The sequence below is a fragment of the Ruditapes philippinarum genome, unplaced genomic scaffold (genome assembly GCF_026571515.1).
Source record: "Ruditapes philippinarum isolate M1 unplaced genomic scaffold, ASM2657151v2 ctg281_1_1_1_1, whole genome shotgun sequence".
NCBI classification, from domain to species: domain Eukaryota; kingdom Metazoa; phylum Mollusca; class Bivalvia; order Venerida; family Veneridae; genus Ruditapes; species Ruditapes philippinarum.
This window is the reverse complement of record NW_026851635.1, coordinates 169,011-192,040: the sequence shown is the minus strand read 5'-3', so window position 1 is coordinate 192,040 and position 23,030 is coordinate 169,011. Positions and strand designations below refer to the sequence as shown.

The following is a 23,030-nucleotide window of genomic DNA, read 5'->3' as shown; positions in this document are numbered from 1 at the left end:
CTTTATTTTCATAAAAAAACATCTATGTAACGCTTCAGCTAATGTGATAAGGGGTCACGAGCTTAAACACGGTTGCAATAAATATCTAACAATCATGAAAATCATTCAAGCTTGTTTCATAAAGTATAACTGTATGAAATATGTGTTTCTAAATAATATAAAAACGCAGTTTTATGTAGGCTGTTCGCCTGTAAAAACTATAAAATCTTGCAAGCATGAAGTTAGAAAAGAAATATAATCACCCTAAATTCAGTTAAAAAATAACTAAAAGGTCAAAACGTAGAAAAATAAAACGACTAATTTTTAATAAGATGACAATTTTATGAACCAATAGTTTCAATAACTTGACTAATACAGATTAACATCTTTTCATGAGATTTATAAGCTACATTATAGTGTGATAATTTTACAAATATCTCAGTAAAATTGTTGTTACAGTTAACTTGCCTTATGAGCATAAACTATAAAAATACTTAATCAGAGCCAATCAGTATTTTAGGACCACGCCAAAATGACTCTAATCTCATATTCTGTATAAGGGACGCAACTTCTAGAACTATCATACAACTAATCTACACATTACTGCCCCTTGCTATACTTTCCATTGGACATCAAGATAGTCATAGTCATGGTGGCTCTGGATTGCTCACCTGCGATTCGTGATAGAAGGTAAGCCACAAACGAAATCACATTGGGTTTATTTTCTAGGTCGAATGACTTCTTAAAATATTTGCTATACGATGCTTTCCGGCAATATCCAAGCTCTTGACATTGAAGACTTATTGTTTTACAATGAAAGCCAATATAAACTAAGGGACCCCAAGTTTTGACCCCAGAATGAGATGCTTGATTTAAAACTTTTAGAGTACCAAAAAAGTGATGCTCCATCCAAAATACCTACGTTTTGGGCATCGTTATTTCAGAGATTTTTGCTGATGTCAACTATGCAGTGTAACATGTCAAATATCTAAGCTCTTGGCAATTTAGTTCCTAAAAAGAATTAAAATGTATTTTCCTATATAAACAGCCGTTAAGTGACCCCAGGGACAGGAATTATATTAATCCTTGAAGAGGACAACGATGTGATGCTAAATATCTAGTCTTAGAATTTTACCAAGATTTTAAAAACATTTATACTTCACAAGTCTAGCTTTGTAAACTTAGCAACTCCCAGAGTAGGATTATTTTGTACTTGCCTAGTATTTGTAGAGGTCAACTAGGCAATGATATGTCAGATTGACTTGCAAAAGTTGGTAAGAGACACAGCAATGTCTGTCTGTCCATCTTATAATTAGACTAAATTACTGTCTTATAACTGAGTCCATTCTTAATTTACATGTACATTTAAAAAAACTCGTTCTCTGATTTCAGTGAATATAATTGTCCATAAAAAACAACAAAAACACAAATTATAGCTTGCACATAGACCATTTTTAATATAAAATTACACAAATTATAAAAACATAGATACATGTAATTGAAATAAAACTGTTGAACACTTTATTCTTATTTGAACACAATGTGGTATTTTCAAATTTGAACACCTTTTGAACTTTTTAAACCTCAAATTTTGTATTTAACCTTAATTATTCATCAAAATATTGAAAAGATTAGTTTCATTATATCTATTTTTTTCTCTTCAAAACAATCGTGAATGAAAACTTACTTAAAAGTAGAACTAAAACTAAAGGAAGATAAAAACATTTAAAATAACAAACATAGCTACTATTTGCAAAGAATCAAATTAAACTTTTTACATATTTTTTTTTTTGGCTTATAGCTTTTCTATCAACATATTTAGACCTTATACAAGAAATACTATAAATTTAAGGGATTGTTTCTACGACAACAGGACCATCATCAACATTTTACTACCTGCTTGCTCAAATACAAGTTATTTGCCTATATATGGAAAAGACCCTGAAAAACATGACTTCATATGACCATACTCTGCTCAACATGTAACAACAACAAAAACAGAAACGACAGAAAAAAATACAGAAATTTTCAGTAAAAGATTAATAGTTTAAATTGTCTAAAATCAAATGGTTTGCCCTATTTCAAAACTAAGCTGAGTGTACAATCATCTAAAGTTTCCATTATTTAAATTAGTTCAGATTATACTGTTCTCCTCGACACTTTTGTCAGAAAAATTTAGGTTAACTTTGACCAATGTGAAGATGGTCCATGGAAAGAGTTATTATACCCCGAGATTAGAAATTGTCTACCATCATATGTGATGCTAATGAGCTAATTTGTTCTACAGACTGCAGTGAGACAAAACGATTAAAAATTTCTTCTAATCAAAGGCAACATAATTGTGTAAATCACAAAATAACCTGTTGATCTCCTGTCAGTAAGACGTTTTGTAAACACTATTTTCTATATAACGGTCACTTTAGAAATTAAATCAGGTAATTTTCATTTAAAAATGAATCTGGGCATGATCAACTTATTAGCTGGATTTTGTCAAAATCACTTTAAAATTATAAAGCAACATTCAAATTGGTTGAAAATCTCAAGCTATAATAGGAACACCTCTGTAGAATTTATGACTGATTTTCCATAGATAAGTTATACAGCTTTAATACAATAAAACCTTAATGTTCTAAGAAAATATTGGTAATGTTGAAATGATTCAGTCAAACACTTAACAAAAGAGGTTCTCATTATTAAATGACATGACTTCAGTCTCAAGCCAAATTTTAATGGCTGACTTATGTGGCAATGAATTTCTATACTCATTCGCCCAAACTAATTTACAAGCAGTTTATAGCAATATTTTTTAATGAATGTACACTGCAGATCTATGATTGAAAAATTTAAATAACCAAAAAAAAAATATATATAATATTCTTCTACAGTAGGTAATGCTATGCAAGTGTTAAAAGTTTCTTTTAAAATTAATACATAAACAACAAATTAAATAGAGAAATACATTAAATAGTAAAATAACAATAGCAGTACATGTTTATAACATATCACATCTCTAAACTCTAGACTGCACCATAAACCTCAACAAGAGAAAAATGCTACAAATAATATGAATTCCCGTCTTATCAGCAGTTTTCACATTACTTACAATTAAGGCTTCTAAAAAAATGACAATGCTAGATGATGTAAAATACTTCAAATGTCCTGACAAATAAAACACAGATTCAAATTTTACCAATTAACAACAATTTCTATATGAAGGTAAAATTTCAATTTACAGCATTGTTTTGTGTTATTATTAACAGTGAAATTGTAAAGTAGGGGCAAGGTTTTTTGAACATCCATGTAGTATATGACACTGTTTTATGGAAAAAACCACTATGTCATGTTAATATCCACTGTACTTCATAAAATTACACACAGCCAGCTAGGACTATGATATTATGTACAATACATGTATATGCTATAATAAAAAATGTTATGTTTGCTTTTTGTTTGTATAGCTTTTAACCTGCAGAGTGGCCATAGCGCCTATATATAACATACAGCTAGATCTATGCTAGAAATGAAGCTAATCCCTGGCACATTGTTATCTGTAAGAACACATCAGTTAAAGGGATTCTGATTCAGCAAACAGCAGCTCTCTGTGGCACTACATGTACGGCAGCAGAAAAAGAAGGCACTCTAATCTTTCTAGATAACTGTTCTACTTAATAATTGGGGCAGGTCTATTTCTGCCAATCAATTCACTGAAGTAACTGTGCCCCAATGCTGTTTTGGCAGAAATTCTCTGGCTTGGCTCATATTTCATCATTTTCTGAAAAATTTATTTTTTGTTACTAATATTGATAAATACATTTAAGCTTGAATGTTTTAATGAGAAGAATCTTAGTAACCTTTGAGTATATGGGTACTACCTGATCATCCATTTGTAATTATGTCTGGGGTTGGTAATCTTGTAAAAGAAAATCAAGATAAGGTTTATTGAAACACTTAACTGTAAACAAAATTGCAGAGGGACATAATTATACAAAACCTGGTGTACTATAAACAGATTCAACCTTTTTGTAACTAATTCTCAGCATAAACTTATGCATAACATGACATGATGTTATTTTCTCTTTCAATGCATACACACTACAGAGTAACAAGAAATGTGTTGCTTTTATAACTGAATTAAATCCTTTTATACACAGTCACCAATAGAAACCCATGCAAGCAACAATTCCTTAGAGTTTTGGTGATATTATAAAGTTTTGGCAGATTTGAGTAATTGACAGTGATTTCCACATTCCTGAAAAATAACCGTTTCTTTGTATGGCCTAAATCTTCATTACAATATCTAGCCCTGTGTAATAGTGACTTAAAACCTGAAATGATTTTACAACTTAGCTTTACAATTATTTACTTACAGTGATCAGGTCAATGCCCTCTGGGCAGAGATGAGGTAAAACATTGGCCACAGACTGTATTGGCCATTTAGGGAAAGATGATTTAAAGTCTGGTAACTGGGTAACATTAGGCCAAACTGTCTCATCTGGGGTTCCTGAAAAAAATCAAAATCTTAATCATGAAAAGCTGAAAAACACATGTTATAAAACAAATTATTCAAAGGTAATATAACCTAAAATGCCTGTTCCTTTCAAAATAAAATTTTTCATATATTCATTTAAAGAGTAACCTGAAAATATAGAATCTTGTCAAACTGCATATATTTGCTACCAGGGCTTTATACAATGTTATCACAATAGATATTCATAAGAGTTAAACAAGTTATGTTTGTATGTATGTGTATGCCCCCTATCTGAAGTCAATTAGTCAAGTGATCAGGTTATTATGACTGACTTTTCACCTAGTGAACAAAAAATCAATATGGGTTATGGTCATGACTAGTCACAAGGTAATTATGACCTCAAAGGTTGTGCAGCTATTTTATGACAAAGTTATTACAAACCTTACCAAATAATATATGCATAAATTTTATGAATCATATAGGCCTTATTAATGACAGCCAAATTGTTATATTACATAAGACCTTCAAATGAGTATACCAAAAGTATTTTTAGTTTAATAAAAAATATCAACCAAGACAACTTGAGTTGGTTAGTTATTGGTCAGAAACTGTCTTTAAGCACAAGGTCAAAATGACATTAATCCCCCCGCCCCCGACTCCAAAATCAATAGGGGTCATCTTATGACCAAGACCAATGCACCTACAAAGTTTGAGGGCCAGCAGCTATGGGCTTGACAAGATATTGATTGGAAACCGTTTTTAATTACATAATGAAGATGACCTTGACCTTTGACCCCTTGAACCCAAAATCAATAGGGGTCATCTACTGGTCATGAGCAATCATCATAAGAAGTTTGAAGTTCCTAGGTCCAAGCGTTCTTTAGTTATTGGTCGGAAGCACTTTTTACCTACAAGGTCAATGTGACCTTGACCTTTGACCCCTTGAACCCAAAGTCAATAGGGGTCATCTACTGGACATGACCAATCATCATACCAAGTTTGAAGTTGCTAGGCCTAAGGGTTCTCAAGTTATCACTCGGAAACCATTTGGTCTATGGACCGACCGACAGACAGACAAATGCAAAGCAATATACCCCACTTCTTTGAAGTGGGGCACAATAATATGAAAATTGTATTACCAAGAGTTCTGAATATTCTGAAGAGCTGGTCAATTTCAGAATCTCCTGGGAAAAGAGGCTTCTTTTTTATCTACAAATACAAATATATAAAGTTATCAACACATATCAACATTTAAATCTCAAATGGTCACTAAAATTTTAAATGATTTTATAACTCAGCTAGGAATGCGTAATATGTAAAATCATCAATTCAGAGAGGGTATTACTAGTTATACAAAGTTTACACATTTCACTATATTTATAACAAGACATGCAGCAAGTACAAAATTATACATGTACTCACTAGATGAGAGTCAATCTTAGTTTAAGTCAATTGTAGGTTATAATACTGATTCCTTTTAAACTACTACACTAAGGTCAATTGAATATTCATAATGTTAAGCTAAATCTATCTAATTTTTTTTTCATTACAAATTCATGTGTTTTTATCAGTTCAAGTTATGTCAATAACTATAATGTTAGCTATATAATGACAACAAAACGCATTCTATGTCTACTTTATAAACATATAACTCTATATATAATCAATTCTAATACATCTAAACTTTAATAATTCAGACCAACTATGATCATGTAATGTTCTTCCAAGATAGACACAAGGTTTGATAACTTTACATGTAATATATGTTACAAGCATGGCAATATATCAAAATCATATCATGCTTACCATTTCTGCAAAAATACACCCAAGGCTCCATATGTCCACTGGGGTGGAATAAAACTTACTACCAAGCAAGATCTCTGGAGCTCTGTACCATAATGTAACTACCTGTAAACATAAGAGAAATAAAACAGATGCAGATACACATGGTCAATATTTGTGCCGTTATTTCAAAATCCGTTGACAGATGAAAAAGTTAGGGACCAGACATGAAATATTGCTTCCATAAGCAGTGTTATTTTTCACTTTTGGGGGAAGGGGGTCGGTGCCCTTTGGAGGGGGCAAAATGCAATAAAGGAGGGGGAATTTTATTTGTTTACTTATTTTATATTGTTTTCTTGGCGGTGGAAAAGGGGAGCAACTCTTGCAACACAAGTTTAAAATACGTCTTTTTTTCTTAATATACGGATCTAAAATTTGATGCGTCGTATGTTAAACTTGTTGGGACGCCGGAAGTAGCTCCACTTACCTAAACAACCTTGCTTAACAGTAACTCTTACAGGCATTAATAAAACATTTTTCAGCAGTTAGTTGCAAAAAAAAAAGAAAGATATTTATTGCAGGCAGATTCAGGCTGCCATATAGGGGGAAATTTAGGCTTTGAGGGTGGAAAAAAACATAAGGGGGGAATGGGGCCGAATTGCGCTGTATATTTTGGTGGAAAAAAAACACTGATCAGACAATGTTGACCTTTGATCTCCAAGTTTCACCTTGAGCTTGGAGGTAGGCTCTGGGTTTGCACATTATTAATCATCTTATTATGGTGAACATTTATGCTAACATATCAAAATCCCTTGATGAATATCGGAGTTACAGACCAGATACAAAGTGTGACAGAGCACACCTTTTACTTACAAAAAGCAGGGAAACAAAAGAAAATATGAAGATTTTGAAAAACAGGATAGAAGCATACCTCATGTGTGTATGTACGAACTGGTACCCCAAAAGCTCTGGCTAGACCAAAATCTGCTAGCTTGATATTTCCTTGCACATCTATTAGAAGATTCTGTGGTTTTATATCTCTATGTAAAACACGGTGACCATGGCAATAAGCGATTCCCAGCAACAGCTGGTGTAAGTAACTCTGTAAAAAAAATTTATATAACATTAATTAAAGTTTCTTTTAACTTACAAAATAAGTAGTCCAAAATTAAGATTATTTCTTTTTCTGTATCTATAGGAACAAGATCATTGGCCCCAATACACTCATGGACACCTGTGGCCATAATGGTATATCATTCCGTCTTGTTAAAAATTGTTTATAAAAGTACGTAAAGTGAAAACCTATAGCTTCCTGAATGGGCCTATTTTGACCTTAGAACAATAATTTGAACAATCTTAGTAGAGCCTAACTGGATAGTTTCATGGCAAATATCTAAGCTTTAGCCTATGGACTGGACTTGTTTCAGCGAAGCAGATTTATGACAGTTTTACTGTATACATATAAGAAAATCTATGTTCCCTATGTGGGCAGTGCATTTTGACAACAGAAATTCAACAATTTTGGCAGAGGTCCACAGATGAAGTTTCATGTCAAATAACTAAGCTCTAGCCCCTGGGCTTTCTTAAAAGATTTTTTGAAGGATTCACTATACATTATAAGGAAAAACTCATAAGTTTTATTTAATGTTTCATGTTAAATATCTAGCTCTACAACTTTAGGCTTCAGAAAGGATGTTGTTGTTTTTTTTTTTACTAGTTATAATACAGTGTGATTTTCGAATTCCAGAACTTCAAACAAGAGGGCCATGATGGCCCTGAGGTCGCTCACCTGTATATAGGCCCCCCCAACCCCCAACGTTGCAGGGCCAATTTAACCCAAGGGCTTTTATTTGCACAAACTTTGTAGACACCCATAAGAAGATGTTTCATGCTAAACATCTAAGCTCTAGCTCATTGGGCTTTTTAAAAGAAGATTTTTTTAAAGTTTTTACTATACACATATAGTTAAAAACAATGACACCCCTTGGGCCGGGCCAGTTTTGACCCCAGGGCTTTTATTTGAACAAACTTTGTAGACACTTACTAGAAGATGTTTCATACTTAATATCTAAACTCCAGCTATTTGGGTTTTTTCAAAGAAGATTTTTTAAGTTTTTGCTTTACACATATAAGGAAAATCAATGACCCCCGGGGCGGTGCCAATTTTGACCCCAGGTCTTTTATTTGAACAAACTTTGTAGACACTCACTAAAAGATGTTTCATGCTTAATATCTTAACTCTAGCTATTTGGGTTTTTTCAAAGAAGATTTTTTAAGTTTTTGCTATACACATATAAGGAAAATCAATGACCCCCGGGGCGGTGCCAATTTTGACCCCAGGGCTTTTATTTGAACAAACTTGGTAGACACCTATTAGAACATGTTTGATGCTAAATATCTTAGCCATAGCTCTTTGAGTTCTTTAAAAGAAGATTTTTTAAGTTTTTACTATATGCATATAGGGAAAATCAATGACCCCCGGGGCGGGGCCAATTTTGACCCCAGGGCTTTTATTTGAACAAACTTGGTAGACACTTATTAGAACATGTTTCATGCTAAATATCTTAGCTCTAACTCTTTTGGTTCTTTAAAAGAAGATTTCTTAAGTTTTTACTATATGCATATAGGGAAAATCAATGACCCCCTGGGGCGGGGCCAATTTTGACCCCTGGGCTTTTATTTGAACAAACTTGGTAGACACCTATTAGAACATGTTTGATGCTCAATATCTTAGCCATAGCTCTTTGAGTTCTTTAAAAGAAGATTTTTTAAGTTTTTACTATATGCATATAGGGAAAATCAATGACCCCCTGGGGCAGGGCCAATTTGACCCCAGGGCTTTTATTTGAACAAACTTGGTAGACACCCATTAGAACATGTTTCATGCTAAATATCTTAGCTCTAGCTCTTTGGGTTCTTTAAAAGAAGATTTTTTAAGTTTTTACTATATGCATATAGGGAAAATCAATGACCCCCCGGGGTGGGCCAATTTTGACCCCAGGGCTTTTATTTGAACAAACTTGGTAGACACTCACTAGAAGATGTTTCATGCCAAATATCTAAGCTCTAGCTCTTATGGTTTTTTAAAAGAAGATATTTAAAGTTTTTTCTTTCGGTTGCCATGGCAACCAGAGTTCTGCATTGAATTCAATTCTTTGAACAATTTTTAAAGGTGACCACCAAAGGAACATTCCTGTGAAGTTTGGATGAAATTGGCTTAGTGGTTTATGAGGAGATGTCATTTAAAGTAAAAGTTTACGGACGGACGACGGACGGACGAAAAGCGATCACAAAAGCTCACCCTGTCACTTTGTGACAGGTGAGCTAAAAAATCTGGAAACCGAATATTTTTCAAAGTACCGAAATTTTTCCTTCTGTTTTCTATGTAATAAATATGAAAATTTTTCTAATAAAATTTGGGTTATATCAATTCAAATTTACTTTCAAAATCTGTACATTAAAAAAGTTGTAAAGGTATATTATAAATGAGATTGTAAAAACTTCAGTATCTGTCAGTATCTTTCAATAAGCAGAAACCAATTATCTTGACAATATTAAAAGCCAACTATCAAAGCTCTAGGCATTGCAGATTCATAAAAGAAGACTAAATTGTATTGTCCTATATAAGCCCATGTGAACTAAGTGACCCCTAGGGCAGGGTCATTTTTAACCCAAGGGACATGATTCATATAACTTATGTAGAGGACATCAAGGTGATGCTACATGCCAAATACGTAAGTGCTAGGAGCGGAAGATTTTTCAGATCTAATTTTTAGCTCCTGTGACCTACATGTACTAATGTATTAGACCTAAAAGTTTAGTCAAAATCCATCCAGTGGTAAAGGAGATGTTGTTTAAAGAAATTGTGGAAAACAACATATGACAGACACATTGCCATCACAAGAACTCATCTCTGAGCACACTTTGTCCTCAGGTGAGCTAAAATAAACTGTTGCAATAAATTAAATTGTCACAAAATATCGCTTGCAACACCCACCCTACCTTTATTAGAGTTTCTCCTAACCCAGTAGGGCAACTATCTATGTATTTCTTAAGGTCCTGGTGTAGATACTCAAATACCAAATACAGCTTCTTCTCACTGTGCACTACATCCAGCAACCTGTGAATATTTAATAAACACATGTACACTTTTGGTTGGTTGGATTTTAAGTCACACATTAATATTTTAATGTTGTACAGTTAATCCTATATATTTTATAATTTGAAGTAATTCACAGGTGTATCTTTAATTTTCAAAAAATAAACAGAGAGATCCTTGTAGAAGCACTTACCTAACAATATTGACATGGTCCAATTCTTTTAGAAGTGATATTTCACGAATAGCGGTACTTGGGACACCTTCAGAATCACTGAAATGTACAAATATTTCAATAAATCCTATTTGGGTCTGGTTTCCATTAGATCTACAGTGGGTGGACCAACGCTCGGCGTAAAATTACTATATTTGATATGACAAATTCAAATCAACGTCAACAAAGCTCAATGTTATATGTCCATTTTCAAGACCGATTATATTGTTTTAAATAGCCATTGTGTAAAATTTGCTAATCACATTATGACATACATGGCGGAGGCTAAAGATAGTCCAGATAAACAAGTGCGGTTTGCGTGAAATTGTACCATAGCTCGGCGTACAGTACTACATGATGCAGGTTTGTTTTTCGAATAAAATCTTTTTTTTTATCTTATGAAGAAAACATATTGAATAAATTGTAACAACCAAATTATGTTCATACATTTACAAGTACCCAACTTTTAGTTTAAATTTTACAGCCCCAGAACTCTAGTGTTAAAAGATTTTAATAATTTATATGTTGCTGATTACATATGGTCGTTCGTCTGCTATAAGCATTGTCATGTGACTTCACCAGCAGTGAACCGCACCAGGATAAAATGGTGAAAGCACCAGTGACCTAAATCGGAAATAACTCGAGACATTTTCAGACATTCTACAGAATTATTTTTTTTAAGCCAAGCATTGGTATGCGCCGAGCATTGGTCCAACCACTCTACTGATTATTGGTCGATATAGTGTATCACAGATCTGTGACTTGATTAGAATGATCTGGAAAATAGTTTAAAATATACAAAAGGCTTGATAATTTATTGGTTGAATAATCATTTGTAAAACTATGTTTCCTTTCAAGTCTTTTTGGTTAGCATTGGAAAACGACGTGTTATTTGGTCACAGTTAGTTCGCGAAAACTAGTGATAATCGATCAATATCAATCCCTTTTGTCTTAAACTTACTGCTGCAAAATGCAAATACTATATAATGAGTTATACCTAAAACAACGCAAATTAGTAACAAGTTTGTACATAATTTGTGAATAATCGAAATTTGTTTAATGAAAATCTTACGCATCCAAGCGGATTTTTTTCAATGCAACCAGTCGTCCGCTTAACTTATCTCGGGCCTTGTACACAACGCCGTATGTTCCTTCACCAATTTTTTCTATCTTTTGGAAGTTTTCCATTGTTTCAACGTTTAATTAGTTATAAAACTGCATTATCTAAAAGTCTTCTGCTTCTTTGTTTACAATTCTCCGGCTCGCAGACTTTCCCGCGTAAATTCTGTTTACATCGGATTTGATTGGATGTTCCCATACGCAGTAATGTGCAGCGAAAGTAAAAAAAAAGTGCGTAATGCGGTAAAGTAGACCTATATGAGATAATCAGAGATATAAATATGGTGCATCTTCTCACTTCCCCTCGGAGCGTGCACGTCGCTGAGAAGGCACAGGGCATCGGCAAAAGATTTACAGCTTGGCTAGTAGACAACTTAAACTGAAGCCTCCGTGGGCGTTAAGAACCACTACTTCGTCAACAAAGTTCTGCGGACCAGCTGCCGGCGCAGTCTAAAACGCGGACGCCTTAAGCGGACAATATAAACATATAGGGAAAACGCTGACGATATAGACAAAGAGGAAAAAAGCGGACGATATAGATATACAGTAAAAACCCGCTTTACGACCACCCCGTTTTCGAGACCAACCCGCTAATACGAACGATTTTTTAAAGACCCGAATTTTTTATTCTTTATTTTAATGGTCGCTAACCCCGATTTTGAGACCACCCCGTTATTCCGTAATACGACCAGTAAATTCAGTCCCATTTCGTAAATTCTGTACATTTGGAAACCCATAAATACGACCGCAGGCACTTTCTCACCTTGATATTGACAGGCATGTATATTGCTGAAATCTTTTTGACACGTGATGTAAACAACAGTTGTCCTAGTTTTACGACATTTAACGACATCCAATTTACGGCAGAGGTCAAGCCGTAAATGATCAATAATATTGTCGATAATTTCTTAATTTCACACCTTTAATGTCATAACTGGAGGATTAAAACAACAAAATATTGAACAGAAAACTTTCAATAAGTTTTTTTAAAGGTGTTGCTGCTATCATTATCTCTTTCGTTCCATAATTTTAAACAAACATAAACATGATACGATTAGGTTTTTGAAGTTGTTTATCGGCAATGAAAACTGTGAAAATAATTAAAGGTAATTGTTCGGTGTACTTTGTAGTAAAATGGTGATTTAATTGAGTTAGTCATGTCATTCTTTTAACAAGAATGTAAAAATATGTTTGTGTTTAAAGACATTCATAATTCATTTTGTACCTCTAAAGAGGTTTAAAAATTTTATTATGTTAAAAAGTAAAAGAAAATAAAAAAATAATAGTGTATGCTTTATATCTTCTCATTTGAAATAGGTTAGCCCAGAATTAAACATGTGTACAGTACATGGTATCCCTTAATATAATTGCCTGGTTTTCTGTTTGACCAAACTCATTAATGAGACCAACCCGCTATTAAGACCAGATTTGAAAAGTCCCTTCATTGGTCTCATTAGCGAGTTTTTACTGTATAGTGTAAAATGACTGAGCATAGTTAAATTCATAATAAAGGCTAATAATTGGCTTTTATAAAGTAATATCTGAAAGGTGTAATTATTATAATAATTAAAAAAGACTTTAGTTTATTTATTTGTTCAAATTAATCAATGATAGATAATCTATTCCCCATTGTAATCTTTATCAACCTGAATTAGATATGAATTTTCTTGAACAATCATGTTATGTTCTACCAGACAATAAAACAGTAAGAAATGTATAAATTATATATTTATGTATATACTGATTCCATTTTTTTATTTAAATAAAGTGTCCACGTGTCACTTGTATATTTGATATAATCCTGCACGTGTTTAATTTCATCATACACATGATACTTTATACCATATTTCATTCAAGTCGAAATAGAAAACGCGGACAATATAGACATATAGTGGAAATGCGGACGATATCGATATAGAGGGAAAACGCTGACAAAATAAATGTATAGAACGGGAGAATAGAAACTGTTATGAATAAAAAAATATCTGGCTTCTACCATGTCGACTTAATCACGCACCGACACTTGTATATTTCAAGTAATCATACATCTCACCCTTGTACAATTAATAAAGTGGCTACAGAAAATGCGGACAATATAGACATATAGTGAAAAAAAGCGGACGATATAGATATAGAAGGAAAACGCTGACGAAATAATGTATAAAAACGGGAGAATAGAAAAACTGTTATAAATAAAAATATATCTGGCTTCTACCGTGTATATAATTAATTTATATCAATTAACTTTCTTTAATTCATAATATTTTTTAGTTTTATTTATATTTTATCCATCAAGTAAAGAAAAGAAACTTTCTGCTATAAATACCAATCAACTAATTAAAGTATCCACGTGTCACCTGTGTATTTGACTTAATCACGCACCAACACTTGTATATTTCAAGTAATCACACATTTCAACCTTGTACAATTAATAGAGTGGCTACAGAAAATGCAGACAATATAGACATATAGTTTGAAAAAGCGGACGATATAGATATAGAAGGAAAACGCTGACGAAATAAATGTATAAAACGGGAGAATAGAAAACTGTTATATAAAATAAATAATATATCTGGCTTCTACCATGTATATAATTAATTTATATCAATTAACTTTCTTTAATTCATAATATTTTTTTAGTTTTATTTATATTTTATCCATTAAGTAAATAAAAGAAACTTTCTGCTATAAAATACCAATCAACTAATTAAAGTATCCACGTGTCACCTGTGTATTTGACTTAATCACGCACCAACACTTGTATATTTCAAGTAATCACACATCTCACCCTTGTACAATTAATAAAGTGGCTACAGAAAATGCGGACAATATAGACATATAGTGAAAAAGCGGACGATATAGATATAGAAGGAAAACGCTGACGAAATAAATGTATAAAACGGGAGAAATAGAAAACTGTTATAAATAAAAATATATCTGGCTTCTACCATGTATATAATTAATTTATATCAATTAACTTTCTTTAATTCATAATATTTTTTAGTTTTATTTACATTTTATCCATTAAGTAAATAAAAGAAACTTTCTGCTATAAATACCAATCAACTAATTAAAGTATCCACGTGTCACCTGTGTATTTGACTTAATCACGCACCGACACTTGTATATTTCAAGTAATCACACATTTCACCCTTGTACAATTAAAAGAGTGGCTACAGAAAATGCGGACAATATAGACATATAGTGAAAAAGCGGACGATATAGATATAGAAGGAAAACGCTGACGAAATAAATGTATAAAACGGGAGAATAGAAAACTGTTATATAAATAAAAAAATATCTGGCTTCTACCATGTATATAATTAATTTATATCAATTAACTTTCTTTAATTCATAATATTTTTAAGTTTTATTTACATTTTATCCATTAAGTAAATAAAAGAAACTTTCTGCTATAAATACCAATCAACTAATTAAAGTATCCACGTGTCACCTGTGTATTTGACTTAATCACGCACCAACACTTGTATATTTCAAGTAATCACACATCTCACCCTTGTACAATTAATAAAGTGGCTACAGAAAATGCGGACAATATAGACATATAGTGAAAAAGCGGACGATATAGATATAGAAGGAAACGCTGACGAAAATAAATGTATAAAACGGGAGAATAGAAAACTGTTAAATAAATAAAAAATATCTGGCTTCTACCATGTATATAATTAATTTATATCAATTAACTTTCTTTAATTCATAATATTTTTTAGTTTTATTTACATTTTATCCATTAAGTAAATAAAAGAAACTTTCTGCTATAAATACCAATCAACTAATTAAAGTATCCACGTGTCACCTGTGTATTTGACTTAATCACGCACCAACACTTGTATATTTCAAGTAATTACACATCTCACAATTAATAGAGTGGCTACAGAAAATGCGGACAATATAGACATATAGTGAAAAAGCGGACGATATAGATATAGAAGGAAAACGCTGACGAAATAAATGTATAAAACGGGAGAATAGAAAACTGTTATATAAATAAAAAATATATGGCTTCTACCATGTATATAATTAATTTATATCAATTAACTTTCTTTAATTCATAATATTTTTTAGTTTTATTTATATTTTATCCATTAATCTGAATATACCTTCCAGAAATTTTTAACAAGGTAACTTTTTTACACGAATGCCGTTAAAACAAAGTCAATTTTAACAGTAATTGACTCATTACAAGGCACATTATATATATCTTTAACTTTCAAGTTAGATAATTTTAACTTCTTTTCATCATTTATTACTCTATTAATCTTAACTTTACATGGGAGCAATCCTTCGTATCTTCGTGAATAATTTATGCACTTACAGATTTTAGCACTAATTTTTCAAATGCCTATCAGGAATGCGCTGAAGCTCATACAAACACGCTTATGCAATGGAAAACAAAAATATCCATGGTTACAATTTTTATATGTTGAGTGCATTGAAATGAAAATATCAACTATTCAACTTACATATATGTACTTGCTGCGGGAGGGCTTTTGTCCGCCCTATTATTTTCACGGGAGGGCTTTTGTCCGCCAAGTCATTTTTACGGGAGGGCTTTTGTCCGCCCTGTTATTTTCACGGGAGGGCTTCATCCTTATTTTTTTTTAATGTGGTCAATTTAGTATCATTCGTAATTTGAAAAAAAAAATATTATCTTATTTGCCATTAAGTTTTACGTATATGAATATATTATTTTATTATACAGCATTTCTATAAAGTTCATCGATTCCCACCTCATCATCAATAAGTCTACTCTAAATTTCATTATCGTCCGCTTTTTTCCTCTATATCTATATCGTCAGCGTTTTCCCTATATATCTATATTGTCCGCAAAAATGCGTATCATGTTATCTCTAGCTAAGTGCCGACACGATTAATCAGTAGCGTGTTGTTCACACTTATATAATTACCGTTAATTTGCAGCACGCTTCTGCTTATATTGTATCAATAAAAACAACATCCTGTCATTACTTATTTATATCAATAATTTATGATTAAAAATTACTCTTACAAACTTTTGATTTTGAAAAATCAAGGCTTTCTTTATTTTGCGAACAAAAATTTTGTCCGCCTACTGCACATAATGACAGACAAAAAAAATGCCAAAATGAAATACATATCCTTAATTACATATCAGCTGTTGCCAATTTAATAGTACCATCATTGTAATTCTAAAGACATTCATTTGATCCATTTGTTTCATATATTAGTTTTCAATATTTAGAAATTCCGAAAATGTGTCATATAAATATAATATAAAATTCATTGACATTCAATCATAAATTACTTTAATATTTCTCCCAATTTGCTAATTTATTATATTTTTTTTTATATATTAAAGTATAAATCCAATTACACATCATTTTTTTATAAACTTCATCAATGCCCAAAATCATCACCAATTAGTCTACACTATATATCTATATCGTCCGCTTTTTTCCTCTTTGTCTATATTGTCAGCGTTTTCCCTATATGTTTATATTGTCCGCTTAAGGCGTCCGCGTTTTAGACAGGCCCCCAGCTGCCGGTGTCCTGACTAATGCCGAGGGGAGTGGCCCTACAAAGTAGGCGATTGGGTCGACTAGGACGGTGTGCTAGGGTGCGTGAGCCCTTAGCACGTACGGTTATACGGCTTGAAAGACAGGCCTATAGCTGGCGCAAACAGCCCTTTTCAGGGCTAACCACCTTTCCTATTGTCACAGGTTACTGTACATTTAGGTTCTCATTGACCGCCGTACAGTGACCTACTTTTGGCTCAAAATTCATATCTTTGGCTAATACTCCGTGGAAATTGCATGGAGGTAAATTATCACCACTTTGTGCTTCAAAATTAACTCTTTAAGGACATGACTGGTGACATGTCCGTGGTCCGTACTCGACAGCGCAAACTGCATTTTGTGCCCGAAAGGGCGGATGGACCCTCATTAAGCTTTAACTTCATTCATTCATTCAAATATGGTGCATGCCTTCAGATGAGTCAAACTATTTTAAGACAATCAAACTTGAGAAAAATGTAATAAGATTTTAAGAAAAGTAAAAAGATTCAAGGTTCAAGTAATAATCATGTCATGTGCGATTTTTTATCACCATAATTTTATAACTAACACAGAAAGTGCTATTTTTGCAGATTTTGACCTTAAATTTACGTGGATTGTGAGTGTTATTTGCAATGTTTAAAAGGCTTACTTTGTTCAATTCACAATATTGTTCTTTCAAATACATTTTTTTCAAATTTTCATGAAAAATAGCATGAATCTCGAAGCATATTGTTTTAAACCAATTAAGGGTCATATACAACGACACGATGTATCATTAAAATAAAACACAATGGCAAGCAACAACATAATTCAAAGTTTAGGTAAGTAATGGTCAAAACACATAACATAGGTCAAATAGAAACTCAAAAGATACATATTTTAAAGATCCTGTAACACAATTTTTTTTATGGTTTTATATCACCAATATGATGCTCAAATTAAGATTTATCAATTTTGTAAGTTCCAAAAAGCATTAATTATATAAAGATATTACCGAATTTAACATTTCATGTAAATTAAGGGAGGTAATAAAAAAACATTGTCGATAAAGTCTACGTCAAATTTTTCAATACGAAATGAATGCAGATATTTAACCCTTTACCTCATATAGACGTGTTTTGACGACCCCCTTTTGAGACATCAAACAGTGAAAAACTACCCTATTTAGGCCCCAAACACTGTTTTTCGTTTGGCAAAATAATGTTGTTAAAAAGTGCCCCTTTCTGTTTGTGGGGTTTGAAGGGGGCGGCAGCCCCCCTCATCGCCAAGAAAATTTTGGACATTTGGCAGGCTAAAAATGGCCTCAGGTCGATCGTAAGGTAACGTGTAACCAACGCTGAAAAGCCTTTTACTTTATCTCAATCCATTGAGAAGTTGCAGCACTTTGAAATCAGTTTTGATGGAAAAACAATGCAAAATAATTATTTTTGGCAATTTTGAGACGTCCCCCCGTTGCCAATCTTACAGGAAATTTAAGATTGAGCATGCTGTTACAGAGGCTATGTTCCAGTCAACATCTGTACCAAGTTTCATCAGTATTGAAGCATTTTCATAGTTATATAGCAGTTTGAACTTATAACAGGAGGCTTTTCAACGAAAACGGCAATTTTTTCACAATATGCTCATGAAGGAAAGGGTTAATCATTACATATATATAATATGCACAAATATTTGCAGTACATATTTTACATATTCTTCGATGTTTGAAAAATGTTTAATAAGCATAATTATATACATTTATATAATTTCACTTAAGCGTGGTATACAACCGCGTTAGTTGAACTGTGCTCTGGTGAATTCAATATGGCTTACTGCCGTGATCCGGAGTGAAAAACTACCAACACCACCACTGGTATACAACCTCAATTACAACATACAGGATCTTTAAGCAATATTATACAATTATTTAAAGCAATATTATACAATTATTGACTAGTGTACCATTGAATATGATGTGATATTCACCGGCAGATGACATATTGACCGAGGCGATAGCCTGTTTCGTTGAAGAGCGGGAAAAAGACGCACATGTAAGGCGTGCAACAACTACTCGAACGCTGCTCATACAAAAGTAACTCAAGTTTATACTCATTATGCAGTTTAACTATAATAGTAAAGTAATGATATTTTAATCGAGAAATATACCATAAAGAACAAAACGCAACAATTATTTTTAATTAGCACGCGTAATTAACAGTCATTGAATATGAGTCTCAATCTATTTTTAGACTGGAAAAATCCAATTCAGCCAGTGAATATGATACTACACCCAGTGAATATGATTCTATAAAAAGTTCTGTTGACTACAGTTTGGACCATTGAGATTGCAGCTATATTTAGATCATATAATAAATATAATTAACATATCTCTGAAACCCCATGCAGAGGTTTAACAAATACCTAATGAAGATATGTGACAATACTTCGTTTGACATTATATATATTAAACAGAAAAGGACAATTCTCTGAAGACTTAAGCATTAGGAAATGATTCAAATTTCTTATAAATATCTAGTATTTTATCAAAGAGAGGTTTTCGACTACTATCAAAACTATAGAAAGACACTGAAAAATGAATTTCATCTCAATTAAAAATATAAAGAACAAAAATTACAATATCGCAAATGTGCTGGAATTTTCCTAGATCTTTTTGTATTTATGTTCATTTTATGAGCACTTTTCCGAAATTTAGTGTAAAAGGTTTTAATATCTCTATTTCTTAATATTTTAAGGTACACCATTGCATTACTCCCACTTTGAAAAGTATTCAAATAGACACTTGTCAACTACATTGAAATTGAGGGTTGTGGATTCAAACCCCAGAGGGGCGACTTTTTTATCTTTCTTTTTTTCTTTTTAACATTATTAATCTCTCTTATGGAAGAAAAAAGTGTTTGATTTTAATTATATAATTATTGTAGGGATTTATTGGCTAAATAATGTCAAATTTAATGGCAAATATGATTCCAGATATTTTCAAAGTTTGATAGAATAAAAACTACACGGTAAAGGTATTTTATCTTCGCATGATCAACCAATATACTTTTAAGAAAATTTAGGCAAACTTTGGAAACAGCCCCTCATTGTGGTAAATTTTAGGGATATTTTGAATAAGGCTAATTATATAGGGAAATGGTCAAATTAGTGTTAAAAGTGGGAGGGATAGGGCAACATTTTTATACATATTAAAAACATTTTGTTTAGAAACAATCATTTTGCTTGTGTAATTTGTTACCTGGATGCTTTTATTTGTTTCTTAACACTGAGCAATATGTAAACATTTTTCAGAATGGTGATATTATAGATTATTTAGAGTTTACCCATTTTTTGAAAAAAGCCCTTTTAAGTTTTATTTCAGAAATATATCCATTACTCATAAACCACACGGTAAATTTTATCTTCATTTTGCATACAGGTGACCTTTCAGACATATAACTGTCCTATGTTTTCAATTTTACAGTTCCTTATATATTGCCCATTACCAATGGTCTACATTTAATGTATGACTCTCAATAAAAACTCTGTTTATACAGCAAATATACATGCTCGCAATTAACCTTCACTCTCCGAGATTCTTGAACAGAAATAAGTCTTATATATGGGCTCTAGTTCTGGCTCTTCAAGGCTTCACTTTCATAAAAAAAACAGAAGGCAACAAGCTGTTTACTTTCCAATTAACAACTTTTTGATAACATCTAACTGTGATATAAATCCTTATCTACGAAGTTCGCCTGCTATCTATTTATCAAAATAATTTTATGCAAACCAAGAATATTTTTTAGAAATTTTACATGAAACTTGTTACAATGCATATTATCTAATACAAACAGAAAATATCGATATTGAGCTTACCAAAGGACAAAATGTCCCTCATACTTTGAGGAAGCATATTAATTCCACAAAAAGGACCTTTAAAAACGAACAATTTTTTTTAACAAGAATTGTTCACACAATATTAGAGTGTCCTAGGTATAACGGGGCAAAACACTCGATGATGTATGGCACCTACGCTGACGATGTTGACAGTTCATTTTGCAGTACCATACTGTATGCAAAACATTTCGGTTTTCAAAATACAGCAGCAATCTCTGTCAGAAAAAGACAAACTCAACTGATCACTTGATATTGAAGACCTAATCTTTAATCTTGTGCAAAAATTTAAGGAATGAAATGTTCTCTCAAACAAGCGCATTACCAAACAGACAGGGATTTCTCCAGAGTGAATTTTGAACATATGACATATAAAGGCTTTAAAGTCTATTCTGTACGATACTGGAAAGAGCAAGTTACCGTCCACGCCCCCTAGCACGGCCCTTAAAAGAAATTTTAGTCTAGAAATTTCCTTTTTTGATGCTGACAAAAAACATTGAAACGAAAGTAAAGGGTTGGTCAATGGTTTGGGCCCCAAAAATTTTGGAAAACAAAAATTTTTAAAAGGGGAAAATGTACTTTAATGGCCCCTGCATGAGATTAAAAAGTAGTAAATCTTATAAAAATTTTTGTTACCCCATTTAAAAAGAAAATGATAAATTAAACAAACGTTTTCATTAAACCCCCAAATTTTTTTCCCTTCCCCCTTTTTCGCAAATTTTAAAATTTAAAAGTTTACCGTTTGTTTAGGTTGGTTAAAATTTAAAATTTGGGGTGGGGTTGGGGAAAAGGGTATTTGGGAAAAAGGTTTTTAATGATTTTAGTTGTTCCCCCTGTTAAATTTTCCCCTTTGGTTTTTTAGTTTACAAAAAAGGTTCCCCTTTGCTGGGGTGAAAAAAATTTATAAAAAATGTTTCATGATTTTTTAAAATTTAAATTTTATGTTGGGGAAAAAAGTTTTTTGAAATTTTGTTCCCGAAAATTTCCTTTTTTTAAAAATTGTATTGGTTTTGTTTATTCCCTTGGCCCATAAAATTTTTAAAATAGGGGTCCAAAGATCTTTTTTTTTTTGAAATTTTCTTGTTGTTATTTTTGAAAAAGATAATAAAAAATTTTTTTATAAAATTTTTGTTTTTTTGGGTTCCTTTTTTTGTTGGCCAATTAAAAAGGGTTTTTTTTTTAAAAATTCTGTCCGGTTTTTTTTTTCCAAAAAAATGGGTTTTGGGTTGGGTTTTTTTTTTTTTTTCTTTTTTAATTTTAAAGTTTTTTTATTTTTTAGAAAAGATATGTAGAATTTTAATTGACGGGGAAAGGGGCTTTTTTGTCGGCCAAAATTTGTATTAAAGGGTAGTCTTATGTTTAAAGATAACTTAAATCGTGAAATAAGTAATACAAATTGAGAATAATAATTAAGTAAAAGCCTTTTAAAAAATGATTGACTTTCCTTTATTTTGAAATATGATGAAAATAGGATACATGTATTATTGTATTATAAATGATATTTACATGACGGCGTTCGAAATGGACACATTGTCAGCGCAACAAAGAGTTTCATAAAATGGTTTTAAGTTTTTTTTAGATAGTTTTTCAGGAGTTTTAATTAGTTTAATTCGATCAGAATAAGTTTGAGTTTTTTAGATATCATAATATACTGGTAGGATATGTGGCCTGCTTTTTAAATGTCTTTTGACGTCTTATCTGTGATATGCAGGCTTCATAAATCTGATCCCCTTTCGAAATTCCATTTTATTTAGTTCCGCCCATTGTTTTCTCGTTTAGGGCACACGCATTTTTTTACTTGGGGACCATATGCCGCTTTTCATGGAATGGCACTTATATACGTGTCACATTGAAGGTTCCATGATAACCTCCATATGAACACATCTGCGGATGTTTCTAAATTCCAAATTGTACCAGCTAGTTCATGTTAAATGTTGAATTCTGCTT

The 23,030-nt window shown here is 32.1% G+C and overlaps 1 protein-coding gene across 1 annotated transcript; it reads right to left on the bottom strand.

Annotated features, from left to right (window-relative positions):
• Nucleotides 1-1,409: 1,409 nt before the first annotated feature.
• LOC132726060 (cyclin-dependent kinase 2-like) lies at nt 1,410-11,843 on the bottom strand. The gene is made up of 8 exons (XM_060711349.1): nt 11,612-11,843; nt 10,522-10,599; nt 10,232-10,349; nt 7,161-7,331; nt 6,254-6,355; nt 5,587-5,656; nt 4,347-4,480; nt 1,410-3,751 (listed from the first exon to the last, which is right to left on the bottom strand). Exons 1-8 carry the CDS (start codon nt 11,725-11,727, stop codon nt 3,641-3,643), a joined length of 900 nt encoding a protein of 299 aa, XP_060567332.1. The 5' UTR covers nt 11,728-11,843; the 3' UTR covers nt 1,410-3,640.
• Nucleotides 11,844-23,030: the final 11,187 nt, after the last annotated feature.